This window comes from Kryptolebias marmoratus, linkage group LG22 (assembly GCF_001649575.2).
Source record: "Kryptolebias marmoratus isolate JLee-2015 linkage group LG22, ASM164957v2, whole genome shotgun sequence".
NCBI lineage: Eukaryota > Metazoa > Chordata > Actinopteri > Cyprinodontiformes > Rivulidae > Kryptolebias > Kryptolebias marmoratus.
Genome location: NC_051451.1, coordinates 15,992,849 through 16,013,760, shown reverse-complemented (window position 1 = coordinate 16,013,760; position 20,912 = coordinate 15,992,849). Strand labels below are relative to the sequence as shown.

The window sequence follows — 20,912 nt, the reverse complement described above, 5'->3', positions numbered from 1 at the left end:
TATGTATATGCACAGATGTAAAATTGGCAAACACAAACCGAATCAATAAATAAAGCTGGTGAGAGAGAAGGGTTGTTTTGTTAGGAAAAAGAAGAAAAAGTCAACACATTCTGTTCTAAAAGATCATGAATAGTTTAGAAATGCAGTAAAAATAACTACAGTTACCAAAAATAATATAATTAGTACCACCAGTAATAAATGATATCAGTTATTTGGGAATCACTACCCCTGTAGTTGTTGTTCTTTCAGTTGCACCCAACTGTAGGGGCTGCTACAACGAGCAAACAGACACAAAAGATTTGGAAATTGGTTTTAAGCCAGACACCCTTTCCAACACAACCTGGGCTTGAACCTGCAGCCTCAGGACTACAAGACCGCAGCACCGACCATCGAGCTACCACAGTACTTTGGAAATTGCTACCCATAAATCAATAAATACTAGATGAGACAAAAGTTATACAGTTCAAATGAACAAGTTCTAAAACAAATTGCCTTTATAGAAAAAAAAAGTAATTTTTGATGAACAGAGAAAGTTTTATGGGTTTCTTCATTGCTTGCAGGGACGTTTTAGGGACTTCTGTAAATCTTTCATCTACATCAGGTCAAAATGAAAACCATCACTTAAATGCACAGTCTAAAATTTACTAAAGAAATCAAAGCAAAGATTTGGATCAAATCAATTTTTCATTGTAAACATGTCTCATAAACTGAGCAGAGCAATAACCACACAGACAAGAAAGCCTATATGAAAAAGCTGACGGATGTTTGTTGCATAGAAAAATAAATTCTAATTCTTGCCCTTGCAGGAACCCTGTAATAAGACAATAAATTAGAGTCAGATAAGGAGGTGTTGTTCCAGGAATTTATCATCTTAAGTCTATATACAGTAAGAAAATACCTGGAGCTGATATGACAGTTTAACTGGTCTTCAGAGGCTAAAAAATGTAATCACACCTCCATGGCATTTAATAATGTTCTCTGATTAAGTAACAAACTGCCATTCATCATTGGCAGGTTTAAAAAGAAACTAAATCTTTCTAAATGCACTTTTTCTCTGCTGTGTGACAATGAAGACTTGCTAAGCAAATCAATAATTTCCCATGACTAAATCAAATGTACAAAATAAAAGTAGTAGCTTGATTTTTGTTTTTCTTTTTTTTATTATTAATTTTGTAGTTTTTTCCACTTACTACTGTTCTGACTGAGCCAAGGACAACTGACTGTGTTTTATAAACTCAGTAGTGGTGGAGAGCAGCCTTACTGTAATCTATACACATCTTTAGCATTTTCAAGGAGAACATCTATGATCGATTTTTTCCATCGTAAAACAGAGCTTGATCATTTTATCTCAAGTGTTTACCATGGAACTTGTGCTGTGCAATTTGCGAACGCTACATGTACACATACTGTACAAAAAGACAAAATTATCCACACGGACATACCAAAAGACAAATATTCATGGAGGGAAGAATAGAAGAGAAAGTTTAATTCAAAGCAGCAAAACAAGCACGACTTCAGCACCATCAGAGCTGGCTATACAATAAAGGACACACACAAAGATAAAAACAGGCCAGAATGTCTTGAATTAACTCTCTGGAGGTGTCAGATGAAAAAAAAGGAAGTAGAATCAATGGAATCAAGTCCAGCAGCTTGCATGAATCCATTAGGCTCAATCTAAGTCATCTTATATGGCAGACACCAGTTTGATATCAATGTCTGTGCAATTCCTGATCCTATCAAAACACTTTGTGTATGACAGCACACAGAATGCTACAAAGCTTGTCCTTATCAGAAGACAAACTCCCTTTACAGACAGAAAAAACCTGCTTAAAGAAGGAAGCTCAATGCCTTCCCCTGCAACACTGACAACTTAATTCTGCAGACTTTGATGGGTGGACTGAATTCATAAGCAGAGAGCTCGCCACACACACTTTTTTAAGGCCTAATCAGAGTGAAACTGCACAATATTTACTGTAATACACACGAATAGCATTGCGACACATGCTTTTGTTCGCTCAGCTGGTAATCTCTTAAAAAACTGGAACACAAGCTCCTGTAAAACGTGGAATAATTGTTGTCACAAAGCTAATGAGTTATTCAGATCTCGAACACCACTGAAACACCAATCTGCCAGTTGTCTTTTAGTGGTGATGCAGTGAGGATGATCAGGTCAGGAGGCTGAAATATGTTAAACGAAGGTAACACAAGAACTCTTTGCAACACATAGCACATCCTAGTAATAGTGCAGTGGCAGTGCTGCAATGTTTTCAATTTTCTTTAGGGTTATGGCCCTTTGCAAGCTATTATTCTTGTAAAGCTATGCTAATGACTCATCACTGCGTACTCTTTCCTGTCAAAGCTACAACTCCAGAGACATAATAAAGACAGTGGAAAGGAGAACCCTGAGAAGTACTGCTGAACTATATATCTGAAGGCTCTTACTGTGATGCGAATGGTGACAGTAGCTTGCCCCGGGGGCATAATTCCTCCTTGGTCGACAGCTTCCACCTGGAAAGTGTAAGAGGTACCCATGCCCATAGCTGCCAGGCCCTCAAAATCAAGGATCTGCAATAGAGCCAGTTCCCCGGTGATAAGGTTCAGAGAAAACAGCTGCATCGCCGATTCAGTCTTAATCCGGTATGTGACATTGGAGAAAAGGTCTGGGTCCACTGCCTGTAAATAAGACAAGACAAAAGGAATTCATAAACATAAACAATACAAAGACAAAAACATACAAAACAAAACAAACAAACAAAAAGATTAAAAAAAAAACTCAAGCATGGACAACAGGTCCCATGCGTAAATTGAATTTGTAGATAATATTTAGTAGAGCTAAAGTTTTTCAGACTGAAAATTTCTTAATCTAGTGTCCAGTGATTTAAAATGTGAAATTTTAGTTTTCCATTTCCTTTTTCTATTTGAATTTGCTCCCCATGCACTGCTATTTTGTCAATAGGCCAGGTCACCTTGCAATAGTCAAGAGCACATAAAAGTATTTGGCTATATTCAAAATATTAATTATGTTAGACGAAAGCATGGCCTTAAGCAGAACTGGACTTTTCATTGAAAAGCACAACCAGAAGTGATCAATATATGATTTACAATTTTTTTTTAAGTAAGCCAAGCCTCAAATCTAGACTAGAACAGTCAAATAACAGATGTGCCAATATTATCTGAAAAGAAGTACAGCTATTTGTACTGTAAAAATAAAAGAAAAACACAATTTGTTAAAATATCATTAAGCGTTTTAACACACTTCTCTGTTTACTGCTTATTTTAAGCTAGCATTTGCTAATTACTAAAAAACACAAGCTGATAGGACTCCAAAAATGATTTAAAGGTTTTTAAAAAAACAGCAAAAAGTCCACACCTGGTTCAACTTACTTTTAGATATCTATCCTGCCATTCGTCTCAGTTTAGAGTTGAGGTGTTGTTTTATGGGTTATTATAGTGTCACAGTGTCACTGTCACTCAAAGCCCTCAGCTTCTTTTTCTTCCATCTTTCTTTTTTTCTCACTCTCCCTACCTCCTGCTATACTCCCATCTGGGGATTTGTCACTCACAATATGCCAGCAATTACTTGTCCCTCTGCTCATGTTTGCTCTACATGTTCAGGGTTTCCCAATGTTTCGCTTCAATACAATCACGTGCATTGATATTTGATAGTGTTTAAGCTAAAGGCAAAGGTTCTCAGTTTTATATTTTTTTAGCCTAATGTGCAGCATATTGGCATTTGCCACCAAAAGAAGAATTCCCAACCAAAGCTTAGATGTGATTCATAAGAAAGAAATGAAAAACAAATCAACAGCAACAACAACAACAAAAATCTATTTCAAGTCTTGTTCTGTCTAAAAGTGCCCAGAGACTTGCCATCAGAGCAGAGGAAGTGCAAGTCTCCAGTAAGGTTGTGTTTTTGTTTGTGTAAATGTTTCTATCTGGATGCATTTGACAGATTAAGAAAAAAAAAAAAAAAAAAAAAAAACTTATCAGAATGAAAAGTTCTTAAATATTCTTTAATTCTTTTAATATTACACAATACAATAACATATGATTAAATGATAGTATGCAATATAAACAACTGCAAATAAATGCAGAAAGGACAATGACTTGGGAAAAAACAAACAAAAAAAAAACCACTTACACTTAGTTTCAGCAGCACAGTTCCCACAGGGGTGTTCTCAGGTACATTCACCGTATAGGTCTCCTGGGAGAAGACTGGGCTGTTGTCATCTATGTCCAAAACCATGACCAAGACGGTCAGTGTAGTTCGCCTAGGATCCACTGCCCCGTCTGAGGCCTCAATGACAAGGTTATATTGGCTTCTTAACTCTCTATCCAGAGGCACTCTGGTGTAGATGCTTCCATTAGCACTGATTGCAAATAAGTCAGGATGATTGACAATTCGGTAGTAAACTTGGCCATTAGGTCCAGCATCGGAATCTGTAGCCTGAGGAGAAAGAAAATAATTAACATAGGCATGGTTAATATTTAATGTTATGTAGTTGGAGCAGAAAGAAGCAAAATATTAAAACCTGAACATTTCAGCTTTGTAAATGAGCTTTTTTTAAACCAAACTGATGCACTTGAGATGTGCTAGTTGCAACTTTTATTGCTTTCAAGCAAGTAAAACTTAATTGTTGTCAGGTTGTCAAAACAAACAAAATAACTAAGATGACCACATTTCACTGCACCAGTACAATTCCACTTGTTTGACGATTTGGTGACAAGACACGCTGAATAGAAATGGTGGGATATGTAACCAAAGTTATCAAATGGAAACACAATAAATCACTAATGGTCTAGTAGCCAAAATAGTAAGATCACTGCAATGGGACACTGATTATACATTAACACATATCAGTGACACACAAAAAATGTAAATATTCACAACAAAATGAATACATATCTAAAAATAGACAGCACAGTATTTCCCTTCATGTAAACAGCATCTGTTAGAGCCATCACATAAACCATTAGAGCTTGGCTTTGTTCTAATGCCTAGCATATTTACAAAGCTTTCAAGAACAAAGCCCCGTAAGCTTCAGTGATGCAGTCAAGCCAAAACTATTCTCACATTTGAGTCTCTTTTTTTGCTGATAATAAAAACAGAAATCAATTTGTAATTTGCAACTCCAGAATGTTTTTTTTTTCTGCAGCAAACAGCAATAAAAACGAAATCATTGAATAATATGGCAGCTAAATTTCAACAGAAAATAATGGAACAAAATAAGAAAAAAAAAACAACAACAACAACAAAAACAGCTATTATGTGATACTGCAATTGTTTTAAATGGCAAACAAAAAACTTCATTCAAGTTTGTTGACAGTTAATTTTGTCTTTGTCTTTCTGCTGTTTGGCAACACTAATTTGTTGTAATTAGGAGACACACAAAAGAGAAAACAATAACACATCTGTAGATTAGGGTAGATTACATGGGTTTATATAATATAGGTTATATTTTATTTTTTCCTTTTTCTTTGGAGATGGGAAGGACAACAATTTATATTTGTTATTTAACATCACAATATCTAGCTGTCGTTGCAAGACTAAAGAAGCAAATAAATCTTCAAAACTAAAAATGATATCAGAATACCACTTAGCTATGTAAAGTCCAATTTTCTGTGACCATATGAAGTTTGGAGGTCTGTAGCTATTGACTCTGCAGAACATTGGTAATCTCTGTGCACTATGAAACTCAGCATCCTCTGAGCCCGCTCTGTGATTTTACGTGGCCTACCACTTCATGGCTGAGTTGCTGTCATTCCCAATCGCTTCCACTAACAGTTGACTGTGGAATATTTAATACAAAGGAAATTTCCCCACTGGACATATTGCACAGGTGGCATCCTATCATGATACTGCAATAGAATTCACTGAGCTCCTGAGAGTGAACTATTCTTTATCAAATCTTTGTAGAAGCAGTCTGCATGCCTAGGTGCTTGATTTTATACACCTGAGACCATGGAAAGGATTGGAACACCTGAAATCCAAGGATTTGGGTGGGTGAGTGAATACTTTTGGCAATATATTGTATACAAAAGTCTCATGTAGTGGTTATGGAACAACAAGTAAACTGAGAAGATAGCAGTCTTAAAAAAACTCTGATAAGTACCTGATAAAAAAAGTGTTCAATTCATACTGGTTTAATAATTATTTATCATCATTGCATTTGCATAAGTAACATTCATGTGAACTCTAAAAAGAAATTATCTATCTGTCTGGTAAATTTTACTCAATCACTGATGTTCATCTCTCAAAACCAAACAACAAAACTTCATGTTAACAAAAAGAAAACTAAAAATATTCGAATCATTAAAGTAAGTATACCAAGAAAGCCTCTTAGCAAACCACAAATGATACTACATTATGTACACCAATCTGACTAAGAAGGATTTTCACATGATGCCTTTTTTGATGAGCCTGACATACTAAGACCTCCTGGGTTTGTTGTCTGCATACTGAGTCTATGTTGCCCCCCTGCTAAGAGCCCACTGAATGAGTTTATATGATGTAGGATTTGTACGTTCCTGAACAACCACAGTCAGTAGTGATAACCAGATAAACTGCCTCTGATCTATAAGTGGGTGTGTGTAAAGAACGGGGAAACCAGTTCTGATGACTGCAACGATAATCCAAAACACTTAAGGGCTAATATTAAGCTATCTAATAGCATTATGCATTTAGACTGCAATCATCTTCACTGTTGGCAGCCGCCTGAAGTGTTGTGCCTGGCTGCATTATGACTCCCTCCCTGCAGGTGAATTCAAGGCAGCAATGGGGGGAAAAAAAGTGAGCTAATTTTACCATAACATCAGATTTAAATATGAAATACTTGAATGAACACAAATAGCAGCTTAATTCCAGCTGTCTGCATCTCATCTATTCCCTCTTCTGTCACTTGGACTATTACTTAGCGTGTCATGCAATTGTGAGCTTTAGGCTACTGTTTTGATTGGAACAAAATTTGTTCAGCTAGAGAGACGATGTTCATCACAAAATGTTATTCAGGCCTGGGGAAAGAGAGTGAGCAGTTACTGATCATTTGTCGGCCTATCAGAAGGGACTGATGAAACAGAGTGAAATCTTCGCTGTACAGTAAATGGTGTGAGTTAACTGACAAAGAACAGGCTTCACAACTTGGCACTGGCCAATACTAATTTAGGAGTGTCCCACATCTACAATGAAATGTTACCACAGGATACAGATAGTCTAGCTCCCCTCGCTGTATTAGAGCAAGGCGCTAACATTTAACCACATTTCACAACTAAACTATCTATGAATCAAGTTTATTTAGAAGCTTCCTCCCGAGGGAGATGATCCCAAATGCTGTGCAATGAGCATGGTGTCTTAAAATGCAAATCTGTCCTCCCTGCATGAAAAATGCGATCCCTCTTTGAAAAATGTGTTTTCACCGTGAAAAGATTACCTCAAGGAAACAAACCAGAAAAAAAAACTAGGAAATATTCCAGACTGAAACAGAAAGAGTAGTTAATATAATTCCATTAGCATTAAGGCTGGTTCTGATGAGTGGTTTCCTATATCAGAATGCCAAGATATTCAGTTTTCTTAAATTTGTCATAAATTGCTTTGGTTATTTGTCTCTATGTGGCCCAGTGATGGACTTGCAACATGCCCAGGGTGTACCTCACGTCTCACATGATGACCGCTGCAGAAAGGCATCAGTTCCCCCAGACTCACAACAGAAAAAAAATGCGTATAAAAGATGGATGAAAGGATGTTGAAACCGATTAATAAAAAAAAAAAGTTTGGGGATTTTAATTTTTTACACATTGTCTCAAAAGAAAAAGCCTCCATACATTCTTTTTAGGCTTCAACAAGCTAAACTGCAGCCTCTCAATGTGCATGGAGAGCCGGATTGTATGGAGCTAAGTACTTTAATGTACTTTTCAGATTCTTAGCTCAACGTGGCAAGTTGCCAGCTCAGAAAACCTTCCAAAGCAGAGCAGAGGGAGAGAGTTTGAGCACTGGACTAAGCTCCTTTTTAGCTGCTAGCCGCATTTCTGAGGAAACACTTGCAATTGAGACTTGAGTGGACTTTACAGTATGCAAACACCAAGATTCCGTCCTGTTTTCTTTGGTCTCTGTTAAACTTGTAACACTTAGCAGTGCATTCCCCCCCTAAAAATATATCACGTTATCCATGTTTAAATTGTATATTCTGAAAGCTGACACAAGTCCTGCACTGATCTGAGACTTTTGTTTAAACAAGCAATTACAGACAAGGAGTTAAAAGAAAGCAAGAATTAATTTAGCTCATGTGCACAGGTACATCTCAAGACAGGGTTTTCCCTAATAAACACAGTTGGGTCAGGAAAATTGTCTTACTTTGTGTGATAAAAGGTCAGTGTTGTGAACAAACTTTCAGTGAATTTTAAACGTAGCAAGGCTTTTTTTCCTATAAACCTTCAACTGACCACAGGTCATTCCACAAATATCAAACATGTTCTTTTTGTATCCTGCTGGAGAGTATTTTATCCATATATAGTGAGTCCAGCGCTTGGCTTGCAGGCAGCAGAGAAGAAGAAGAGCAGCAGCAGCTCAGAAAAACAAACTTTGAGGCATTGTGCTTTTTCCCAACTTTCCCTTTGATTATTGTACATGTAAGTACTGACAAAATAAGAGCACAGTTATCTTTTAACCTTTGTGAGTGGGAGATCTGTCAAACTACCTGCTTAAAAAAGACAAAAATTCATTAAAGTAGAACATCAAGTTCATATTGCCTTGACAGTAATTAGGAAGATTGTCTGAATGAAATGATTTTCAGCCAAAAATTATTCAAATCTTTTGTTGTCTGAAAACAACATCACAAAAAATAAAAAATAAAATCTGAACAGCTTTATTGGGAATCTAGCCATACAAAGATACAACAAACATTCTCTCAGCACAATGTATGAGAGAAAAGCCCCTGAAATAAAAAAGACAAAAAAAAAAAAAATCTGATAGAAACATTGCAAATGCACCGTGATGCTTCAGATTTTCCTAATTAACATATCATGTCATCTACTAACCATTTATTTAAGACTAAAAACTGATAAATTAACATCACCTAGTTCACTCAGAGCTTGCAAATTCAGTTCAGGATTTTCAAAAGATTAAAATGAATAATTCAATATTTCAGCTTTATTGTGGGAACTCAACTTTGAACCTGCAAAATGCTGCAAACGTCTTTCCAGGATATGAAGATAAATGAACGCCATCAGTCCCAACAGTATTATGAAATGTTCACGATTTTATCATGATACACTGAATTTTAACTTGTGTGGATTTGTGTTTGAGAAATAGTAAAACTACAGAAATATATATATATATATATAATTTAATTCCATCATCTGCCCTGTTGTGCATGTTAACACAGGATGTCAAGAAGGCATAATTAATGGCAAAATTCAGGTCCAGTAAGCTACATCAGTAATTAGAAAAATCTAGCTGGGTAATGAAGCTTGGCTGAGGCTTCCAACAGGGAAGCGGCTTTAGGTAAACCTTGTTAAAATAGGGCCAGGTAATTGTTGATGAGCAAGAACAATACATAACCAGTAAAGTGACCACTCAGTGGTTTCAACAAAACATGTAACAATAGAATTAAAGATGGCTGAATGCACAGAGTTTGTATCGAAGATTCATTTCAATAAATAACAAAGGGTCATTCTTATGAAGTGTTTCACTTACCGTGACTTGCCCTACAAACAAATTGGCCTCTTCTTCTTGGACGGTAAAGTTAGTGCTGATGGTGCGGTTAAATGCAGGGTCGTTATCGTTGACATCAGTGACCACTATGCTCACAGTAGCGGTGGATGTCTACAAAACAACAAAAATCATCACTGAAGTTTGCTGAGGGTCCGTTTTAAAGAAACAAGATCTCAAACACAATCTAAGAAACACAATCTATGCATTTTTTTTCTTTTTGTTTTTTTCAAATTAAACTTTTTTTTAATTTGTAAATTTGAGATTGTCCTTGTTCCTTCGATTTTTGAGTGTTAGCTGACATGGCCTTTAAATCAGATCTAAGTCATTTGTTTTATTATTCATTGTTCATCTAGACAGTAAAGACTGTTCTTTAGATTCTGCCTGCATGGTTCAGGGTTTTGTCTCGTACAGCAGATGTTTTTTGATAGGCTGAGAAGAAGAAGAAGAAGAAAAAAGATCTGTGTAGCGATAATGCCTTTATGTAGGTTGACTGAAGCAATAAATGTAGGAGTAACTGCCAATCAGTGGGATGTTTTGAAAGAAAGTAGTTAGTGGGGATTAGATGCTACAGTTCACTTCAGATATGACAGCTACAGTACATTATCCTGCACCACATCCTGCAAAAAAGCACGGTTGTACTCATAAATAATTCTTAGTTTAGTGAAAATGTTAGAAGATTTGAAACTGCATAAAAAACAGAAACATTTGGAATGAAAACTCAACGGTAAAAAATGTGAAAAATAGAAAAGGTCAGAAATGAAAGATTCTCCAAATTCCCCCTTAGTTAAAAAGCTTTACTTTTAAATTAAATGTTTGACACGGCAAGGATGCAGAATCTCGTTATTTATCAAACTTCCTGCAATAACTCAGTGCATCCAATGACAGCCACTAACACCATTAACAGCTTTTTATTCAGTATAATTTTTACACTAAATTGAATTCAATTAATATGTTGCTTGTTTTTGACAAGCATTTAATGTGACATTTTAGATCTCAAAGCCCACTTGGCAAAAGAAATTCTCACCGGCATCATTTATTTGTGAGGCCAGTTAGGACAATCATATGGCCGATAACCTTCAAACAAAGACATAGTTCATACGAACATAGTGCTTCTATAAATCAACATAGAAAATGGCAGAATACACAAGCTATAATCTTTCAGTGTCATGAGGCGACTGTGCCGGCAAATGGCTGTATGAATGGCCTCCGTTTGGGGGGAGGAGGAAAACTGCGTGTATGTGGGAGGATTTAGTTTCTACAAAATAAAATACACCAGAGATGACAGCTATCGAAAGTTTCCAAATGACCTACTTAACATCATCTCCATTAATATGTTCATTGAAGAATCCTCCACTAAAGTTTTATTTTGCTGTAACTTGTACATGCCTATAATCATGTCTAACTGGGCATGGTAACCTATTATGAAAGCCATTCATGTTTTTGTATCTCCCACCTAAAAAAAAAAAAAAAAAGAAAATCCACATGGAAGCAGTTTGCCACTCTTGTTGTGATGTTCTGACGAGATCAGCTCATTTTTCATTTCACGAAAGACTTCAGGCCAATTAGGGTCACCATTCAAGCATGAATGTTGTTACCAATTCCAAGGAATTCCAAAGTCCACAAGCTTGAATGTGATTAATGAGCTGCCATTATTTATTTAACATGAAATAGATGAGGCTCTATGATGTGTCATCTTCAGAGCTAGCTGCCTGATAGATGCAGAGGTGGCTGATGACGTTTTGCTTTTAAGTAGTGATCCTGACCAGAAATCTTGTTGCAGTAACTGATCTGATCAGACTATTAGGAGTCCTGGACACTCTCCTGCTATGGGCAATTCAGCATGCCAGGGTGAAATTCTGCGATTCAAGTCCACTTGGCAGATTTGATTAAAGCATGTACTGGTGAGAATACAAATTTTGGAATTTGTCCACCAGATGAGGACAGATTGTTTTATGCAAGACTAGATGATGTAAGAGGTAAGAATGATGTAAAATGTTTATGCATGCATGTGGGCCTGCAGAACTGACTGAGATGAAAGAGTAGCAGCAACGTGGAGAGCTGGATTTGTTCACCTCAGTTGCGTTCTTAGTTACCAAGGTTCTGTGCTTAACTTAATAACTAGGGAATGGGAATATCACTACTTAGTGTCACTGTGTCATATATGTTTTATATGTTTTTTACAGAAGAATGGCAGGTAAATGCATATTTGTGCTCAATGTATCTGTCACTGAGCAGCTAAGAAATCAAATGAATTGTGTAATTTTCCCCCTAAAAAACTGAATATGACACATTTACCATTTTATATTTTGCTTTTTTTAAATTTAATCAAAAACTAAAAGAGAGGAGGTAATGTGTTTACTTCTTTCTTCTCAAAACCACTTCTAGTTTTGAGATCAATGTTTTTTTTTGTTGCTCATAAGTACTATTTTAACTTCATCTGATCAGCCCAATGGTCCAGAAACACATTAAACCTTTGTGTATTTGCAGACTTTTTATGATGAATTTTGTGGTGAAGTAAAGGTTTTTCTTTGATGACACTTCAGTAAGTGTTTTGTGAAGGTTCTTTTTAAAAGGTTTCTTGGTTGTAGTTTGTGGTTTAGAACTGAACTTGACCATCACCAGATCAGACTGCCTTTTTTCAAATTACCTTTTTTTTTTTTACACAAGTGGCCTTTAATCAAGCAGTGGAGAGCAAAGCAAAGGGAATCAGGAGAGCTGTGATGAGGATCTTTAACCTTCATGAATGAACTGGTCATTAACTAACATTTAATTACAGTACAAATAAATCTTGTATCTGAAAAAAAAGTTATGTTATCATTGTCTTTTTGCTGATTGGTCACAAGTCATTTAAAATTTCAGTGTGCACAGGCAGCTACACAAAGAAGCCTTTTGTTGCTGCTTGTGAAAAGTCAAATCGCTTTCTTAAATAAAACTTTAAAATTTACATATGTTGGCCTTCATAAACTAAGTTGTTGCCCTTTCAAGCAAATAAAGATCTGAGAAGTTAATAAAAGTAATCTGAGATGTTAACCTTTGACACTCAGCTTGTTGCTTGTTCATTTGTTTCCCTTTTCCCTTCTACAATTGTACAAAAGAATATTAAAAAAGTCACTAAAGTAATAAAAAAATGGGACTACAATTTTGATCTTTTCATCGCTTCAGATCAAACCGGCTGTTCATTCTGTTGCACTGAACACACCTTTACTCTTCTCTCTCGTTTAATTTACTTTCAGTTGTAACAGTATTTCTTCCGAGCTGTGACATAGAGCCCACACAAATCAAGTGTTAATATACTTTGTGGGCACAAGAATTTTTGCAACACAGAAAGACATTTATTATCCAGCTAAAGATGGCTACTCTGTACAAACGTCAACGTTTAGACAGAGAGCTCCTGCTGGTTGTGACATCACTGTGTAAGGCAAAGCACCGTCTTACACACTCCAAATTTATTTCTTTATTTTTACTCCAAGTCACTATTTATCTACTGTGTCCCTTTCCCCCTGTATCCCATATAATAGGACAGACTCCCACTTGACCAACACACTGTGTCTGCCAATAGTTATGAGGTGAGAGGGCAGCAATCAACATCACTCTAGTGACAGCTCATCAGCTAATGTTCCCTCCCTATCATAGACTGCATTTTAAAAAGGGAACTGCATTTCACCTCTCCCTGGATTAGAGACAGGTGCAAAAAAAGCGAGCCAACTGAGGTGAAGTCTAATTAAATTAAGACAGTTTATGTTATTAGCAGCTCCTGGTGGGAGGCAGCGCAGCCAGCATTCACATTTGGTTGGAGTCTGCTGTTTCTTAAGGCTAAGTCGCAGTTCTGTGAATATTGTTTTCCAAGTGCTTTTGATAAAACTGAATTGGCAGCAGCTTTATAAAAGGCACACACAACAAATGTTACACTTTAATACATTTGTTTTTGAGTCACTATTAGTATAAAATAACACAAATAATATGTCTTTCTGATGCCACAGGATTGGAAGAAAACTTGTGACGGAACAACTAAATTAAAATCTGAACTTCTCTGCTCTAAAGTACTATGTGCCTTTAATTATTATCTGATATAACAAACTCAGTATAAATCCTGCTGAGCACAATGCTCCATTCCTTTAGTCAGCAGAACAACTGCAGATGTATAACGAACAGCCAAAACATTAAAACCATTTATTTGATCTGTGGTGATGTTTATTTGGGCAGCACTTGTAGGTTTCATATGAATGATTGAGGCAAATATTTTGCAGCATAATAATTATAGTAACAGAAATGTAAATTTTAGATCAATATCTGGTAAATTGCTGACTTATAGGCTTTTTCATGTTTGTCAAGGTTGCTTAGCTGTGGCAGCCATCTTGAATTTGATTAATTCCAAAGGTTAATGTGCATCCCTTCATTCTGTCATTAAAATACATCTTGGGCTTCATGAGAGATTTTGCTTAGACTACTGACAAATGAACACCCACACAGACAAAAGAAAAAAAACAACAAAAAAACATTACCCCTTTGCCTTTGGTGACAGGCAGTAAAAACACTGAATAAATTAATAAATACATATTTTGTTTGTCATTGACTAAAATATCATTGTTGAGTCTAATATAATATTAAAGTTGTGTTTGAGGGGTTTTTGTTGTAAAGCAGAAAATAACTAATAAAAGAACATGAACTGGTAGGTCAGTTGGCATGAACATCCATTTTGACTTTACAAACAGTGAGACGATACACAGCATTGTGAAATCTAACAGTGTAGTATAAAATTCAAAATTAAACACTTCACTAGCTCAGATTGTTGCACTGAATATGGCATCTGTCATTCATCTATTAGTGAAAAGCTTCAAATTTTCCAAAATAAATAAATATTAATAAAACAAGGAATTGCCTGTCTTCTTCCACTAGTAGAACTGAACCTTTTGTTTAGCCAAAATTACTCTAGTTTGAACACAAATGAGAACATCTAAACCTCACACATCTCTACTTAACCAAGCTCCTTCTCCTGTTTGTTACGATACCCATGTTTATTCTCTTTATTGTCATGGGTTTCCACAAACATTGGACCAAACTCCAAAGATTTTATTATGTTCTACATCTGATCCAAGCTTGTTTTTAGTTTGAGTAATCACCAAATCCAATAGAATTAGGTCAATAATTTAAAAAAGGATTGTGCCTCACCCCTCCAGGGTTGCCATCAGAAGCTGTGACAATCAGACGGTACTGATCTGTAGTTTCTCTGTCCAAAGGCTTGCTCAAAAGTAAAAGGCCAATCCTGTAGAGAGAGGTCAGAGAAGGCACTCATATTAACTTAATAAAGAACAAAAAAAACAACAACATGCAGCTTTTAATAATTCCTATATTCTTTTTCTGTCTCATATGAAGTCTGCATTCATTTAAAAGCATATATGTTCAGGACTCTTAAATACTTTTTTGATGTCTTAGTCTTTATTAAATGGCAGATTTGACAGATTTATAAAGCATAGTTTTTGATGGAAGAGGTTGGTTTTAAGATAAAGAGTAAGTGGGAGTTTCCGATGTATTTTTTCTTTGTGTAGTCCGGCTTCTGTTCTCAAAGCACATGGGCTACAGAGGGAAAGATACTTATTTTCCTTCTAATGACTGCAGCAGACGGAGCGGCCCTCCTGCTCGTTCACACAGTTTAATTTGGCCCTGGCATTCCAAACACAAAAGTAGAGATGGATTCCTATGCAGAACGATGAATTATCTTTGTTTGCACACAAGACACGCGAGGGCAAGACAAGCCACACAAACACATGGAGAACAATTTCACTGCTGCACTTTGAGAGGCTCTGCCAGAACCAAAAGCGGAAAGAAAGGCGAATGCATCTGAACTCACTGCTAAATTAATGCCCGTAGCAATTCCCTGCTGTCCCCCTGCTCCTTCACATTTCTGATTTAAAGCTCTTGTGGCCAAGCAGTCCAAGGAAAATCTGACCACTACTTTCTTCTGCAGTTATATTACAAAGCCTCATTTTAAACTCTGACAGGCAAATTACTAAAATTTCGTCAAGGTTATCTATTTTTCTAAACACATGCCACAAGGTTATAGTGAAAGGACTGTGCTGATCTCTGGCTAGAGAAGGCAAAAACAGGTTTTTAGGAAACACCATAAATGTTGTACATAATGCTTACAGGCCACTGGACACATATTTATTATTTCCATGAAGAGGTAAGAATAATAGAAGAATAATTTTTACAAACCTAAGACACTGATCTTGACGGTTACAATGGCAAAACAATAGAATGACGAATGACGCTCATTGAGCCTGGAGGCGAGTTTATTCCTCACTACAGCAGAAGTGTTGGGAAACACTTGAGCGCCTGAGTCTGAGAGGTTCACTGATCATGTGTGATAGCATCCTGCCTCCTCTGCCCTGCCACCACAAATGAAAAGATGTTGTCAGATGTGTGGGACACTATTAACAGCCTCGTCTGGGGTGTCAGCCGTGTGGTCCAGAGGCGATCCTCCCCCGTCACACTAACAGTTGATCTTTCATTCTGCTCAGATCGTGTCCCTCTACGGCAGATTGGAGCTGATGCAGAAGGTGTGAGATCCCAGTGGCATGAATGTTTTACTTTAAGGCAAGACAGACTAGATAAGTCACAGAACTGAAATTCAATTTCAGAGCCACAAAATCTCAGTTTTCCCCTGTAGCAGAATTTGTCATAGATAAAAAATACAGAAAAAATAAATCCAATTTAAAACAAATAGGCTTTCATAATTCCAAAGAAGAAAGTCAAAAAAAAGTATTATTTATTTTGAGTGCATGTTTGCGTTGCCTGTTTGTATTTTTCTTTCAAAATACCCCAGACCAAAAGTTAAATGTTGGACTTCACCAGACATAAAAGAGGTTGAACTTTTCCTGAAGTTCTTTAAGTTTTGTACTTCAGTTTCACCTTGAAGTGAAAAAGTCAGCTGCCAGTTGGAACACTCAGCAAGATTCACTGATAGCATGGCCTGTAGGTTAGGCTTTTGTGACTCTGGGAAACCTTTGAAATCAAAGGTGATGCTGTGGTGGAACAAAAGTAAAAAGGGCAGTTTAAGAGGCAGCAAGATATCTACATCCATTCATGCGGGGCTGCATGCTTTTAGATTAGTTGTAGGCAGAAAATGTGAAGTTTTTTGTTTTGTTCAGGGAGTATCAAGAGGTGAGACACATAGACACAGTGACAACCTGTTGGTAATAATTGTCTCTGTCTTTACCTGAAATTGTCTTTGAGGCTCTTACGACACTCCCTATGGCCTAGAGCTACAGTGGGCAGCCGCTACTACTCAGTGTGTCACAACCCCTCCTGACAACAAGAATAAATACAGCTCTTTGTTGTTATCCCAACCCTGATTGTGAGACTGCTGTTTGTGGGGCTCGGGTGGACCCTTTAGGAGTAACTGATGAAAAATGCAATTGATGGCGAATTCCCAGAACAGATACCACATCAGCAGCGAAGGCTGGCAGCTGTGTGGTTTTAATTCTTTAGATCTGAGTGTTGCTTTTTACAAATTTAATCACAGCATCTCACTGTACTGTTTAAAGTCTTGGGTTGCAATGATGGATTTGGCTCTAGGTTTAGTGCATCGTCCCTGTTCAACAGAATGTTTTCTGTTACTTTAAAAAACTTTAACTCCTCATTGTGTTAGCTGGCTCTTGACACGCCACAGGGCTCATTAATAGGCACCCTTTTATTCCCTTTTCACAAGCATTTTCTTGCTTTGCTTTAAAAGACCATAAAGTGCATTACCATTTTGTTGCAACAGCACTTAGTGATGCATTACAATACAACCCATATATGCCAGCAGCCTCGCAAATCTCAGCACTTCTTTCTGACAATGAGCGCTGAACAGTCCTTTTTTTGTTTTTGTATTATTTTATTTTATTATTTTTTTTTTTTTTCAAAAAAGCAAAACAGAGGTTATTTTCTTTAGTAGCCCAAATTCTTTCAGTCTTGTTTCTAATATAAGCAGTTAAAATTTACCAGCTATGCTGCTAGAAATCTGGGAGTACTGTTTGATTTCAACTCGGGTATTGACACTAAAATAAATAATGTTTTTCAGACTTGCTTTCCCCAATTTTAGACAATTGTATGAAAGGTAATTTCTTTCATCTGCTGACTTACAAAAAAATATATAAAAGCAGTTACCTACTCTTGTCTTGATTACTATATTTAAGATTCAGTCTACTTTCTCCATTTTCAGTTGGTTAAAAGCAGTGCATCTTTACACTTATCACAAGGCCAAAAAGGCACAAACACATCCTCTCTGTGCTTGCCTCATTGCACTGGCACCTTGTTACATTTTGTATTGATTCTAACATTTTACGCCTTACCTTTAAAGCCTAAATGGTCTTGTCCCTAAATACATCTCCAACTTACTGACCTGGCATGTTTTTCTCCTGACTATTAAAATCCTCCTGTCCCTGCTAGATACTATCAGATCGTAGATTTTTAAAAAAAGAGAGACTGGGCATTTTCTCTTAGACACGCTGTTCTAGGAAACTGTTGCAAAATAAACTTAGGTTCATGTTAATTCCAGGTACTTTCCTTTTTGTAAAATACATTTAATACTGTATATTACATATATTATATTAGATATTGTTGCACTGTTGTTAAGTAAATAGTTTCACAAAATGTACTTTATCATTATTAAGCCCAGATTGACAGGCTGGTTGAGTGGCTGAGTAAGACTTTGAAGCCTATGATTTGCAAGTTCATTCACAAAGATTAATATACCTAGGATAAATGACATATGTGAGGGTTAAACAGTGCAGAATCGTTGCCTTACATACCATACTCCCTTCCCTTAGCAGATTGACACATTGAACAGAGGGCTCGTGGCCATTTTGTCTCAGCGGGTCTGAGTATTATACCCCAGTCAGAAACTATCATAGTGAGAGACGAGAAAGTACTGAGGTAAAGGAGTGTAAAGCATTATAGAGGGCAATTGACGCACTCTGGCATTACCTGCTGGGCTGCCCATTCACCCCCTGTTTGGACCATGATCCTTTCCTGTGCCTACATGGAATGAAGGATGCCAATGTCTAGATTTCCTGACCTGCCTGAAATGTCTTGGTAATAGGCTTTTCTCCTTTTCCCCAACAATGTCACAATAAAAGACATTTGAGTAATGCCCACTGACAAGCTAAGTTGGTACTTTAAAGTCAAAGAGTGAATTTGGGCATGTTTTTTTAACCAATCATGCAACCATTATGCCTGAAGAATCAAGTATACATTAGTAATTTGCTTTTAAATGAAAATATTTACTTTTCCCACCAAAATAGCCAAGAACAGGGTTGTAAATTTTGCAATCAAAAAATAACACATTACTTACAAGTCATTTATGTAACAAACGCACATAAAATGACTCCTTTTTTCATCATACATCAGGTATTTGCAACTTTTAAGACAAACCTGCTCCATTTCGGAGTAGTTTTGACAGTTCATTTTTAATGCAAGCTATACTAAACTGGCTCCATTTAGCCTGAAGAAAATATCCATTCAGTGAATTATATTAAATTTCTGAGGGTTAAAACATGTGAAAAGGAATTGTGCATATCACCTTCATCGGCATCATCTAGAAAAACATTTTTTAATCATATGCTACGTAATTACCAGCTTGATGTTATTGTATTTATAGGCTGCTTAGAGCTTGCAATGTGACAGAATTACTGTTACCACAGAGAGAATTTCTTAAATAAACAAAGTGTCAATTTTTTTGAGCAAGATTTCTGCCATATGTGTTTTAAGAGATTACATTAGCAATACCAACAATAGCAGTCTGCCCTTATTTTGCTTGTGCACAGTGCTTGTCCTTTCACAGCTTGGAGACTCAGGATGCAGACAAAATAGGCTTTAATCAATTAGTAAGAAACGTGTCTGGCAGGGCTTCCATTTTCAGTCTCCCTACGTCTCCTCTCCTCATATTTGCTTCCTCATTTGATAGATGGAATAAGGCACTAACCACTTCGATATATTACGCCTTTTTTCCTCGCTTTGTATTAGCTGTGGAGTGAGGTGAATTTCCTGAATGCTGATGCTGACTGTGAAATTTGTCTTCTGTCTTTTTCTGTCCAGAGGATATTTGCCTGCCTAATATCAAAAGCAGTAAAGCTAAAAGGGAAAATGGCTGGAGAGAAAGCAGAGAAAACCTAGAAACCTATCTCCAGGTATCGAGATAAGTCTAATCTGTGTGATTATTTGCTCTAAGTCACTCTTACAAATCAGCTCTGTCATCTCTGAGTAGGTCTGACATTCTTGGTATGAGTTAATGTCTCTCATTTTTTTATTTCTACTGCAGAAAGCTGGAGCAGAGCACTAATTGTCTTTTAATCACATATAATTAAAGGAATTTGTCATTTTTATATCTGCGTCCTGCAAATTAAAACTAATAACAATAGATCACTGATGTCAAATTTAATTCTGAAAAACACACATTATTTATAGAAAAATACATTACAGACAACAATGAGGTAGTTAATCAGCCAAAATAAATAAAGAAGTTATTAGCATATTTTTAAGTATCAAAACTCTAAACCTATTGTCCTCAAGTTTGTCCTTATTCACAACTAACTGTTTAGCAATGTTTGTCCAAATCATTAGTTTTGGATGAACTGTGTACAAATATGCTCTACTCAGTTCTTTTAAAACTTTCTGTTCATAAAAGTAAAAGAAACAAATGCATCATTTTACTGTACATCTTGAGTCTTTGCACTTAAGTGAATGTCACAAAAGAAAACTGTCATCAAAGTCTACATAGTCAATTTATACTTTTCACAATCTTTGATTTAAAATTTGAATATAGCTTTTGATAAACCAGCCCATAAGCAGTTTATTTTATTTATTCGATGAGCAAAATGTTGACTTTCAAACAAAAGTCAGAATTTCAAGTGTTGCTTTGTGAGACTATAAGAGTTGAAATGCAGTCTAGTAAGGAGTTCTGTTCTCATTCATCATGCATGGTTAACCCTGTTCAGTATGCATTGGGAGACAGGTGGGCCGAACCACATTCAGACAAATACAATCCCACACCATATATCTATGTTTACAGCCTTGTGTTTATCAGTGACCTGCATGCCACTGAGCTTTGAGAGAAGCCAGATAGAAAAACTTGCACTCACGTTTCAGAGAGGTTGAAAACCTTCTGGGAATCTCCACTCACAATGCGATACGTGATCGGATCGTTTTCTCTGTCTGTGGCCTGGAG

The 20,912-nt window shown here is 36.5% G+C and overlaps 1 protein-coding gene across 8 annotated transcripts in view; it reads right to left on the bottom strand.

Annotated features, from left to right (window-relative positions):
* The window catches only part of LOC108244521 (protocadherin-15), a 189,349-nt gene that overhangs the window by 57,561 nt on the left and 110,876 nt on the right, over positions 1–20,912 (bottom strand). For all 8 annotated transcript variants that reach the window (XM_037973638.1, XM_037973639.1, XM_017430798.3 and 5 more), the window contains 5 exons: positions 20,827–20,906; positions 14,876–14,969; positions 9,689–9,817; positions 4,142–4,447; positions 2,443–2,673 (listed from right to left, as the gene is read on the bottom strand). In XM_037973638.1, the coding sequence (XP_037829566.1) occupies positions 2,443–2,673; positions 4,142–4,447; positions 9,689–9,817; positions 14,876–14,969; positions 20,827–20,906 (840 nt within the window). The remainder of the gene's footprint in view (positions 1–2,442; positions 2,674–4,141; positions 4,448–9,688; positions 9,818–14,875; positions 14,970–20,826; positions 20,907–20,912) is intronic.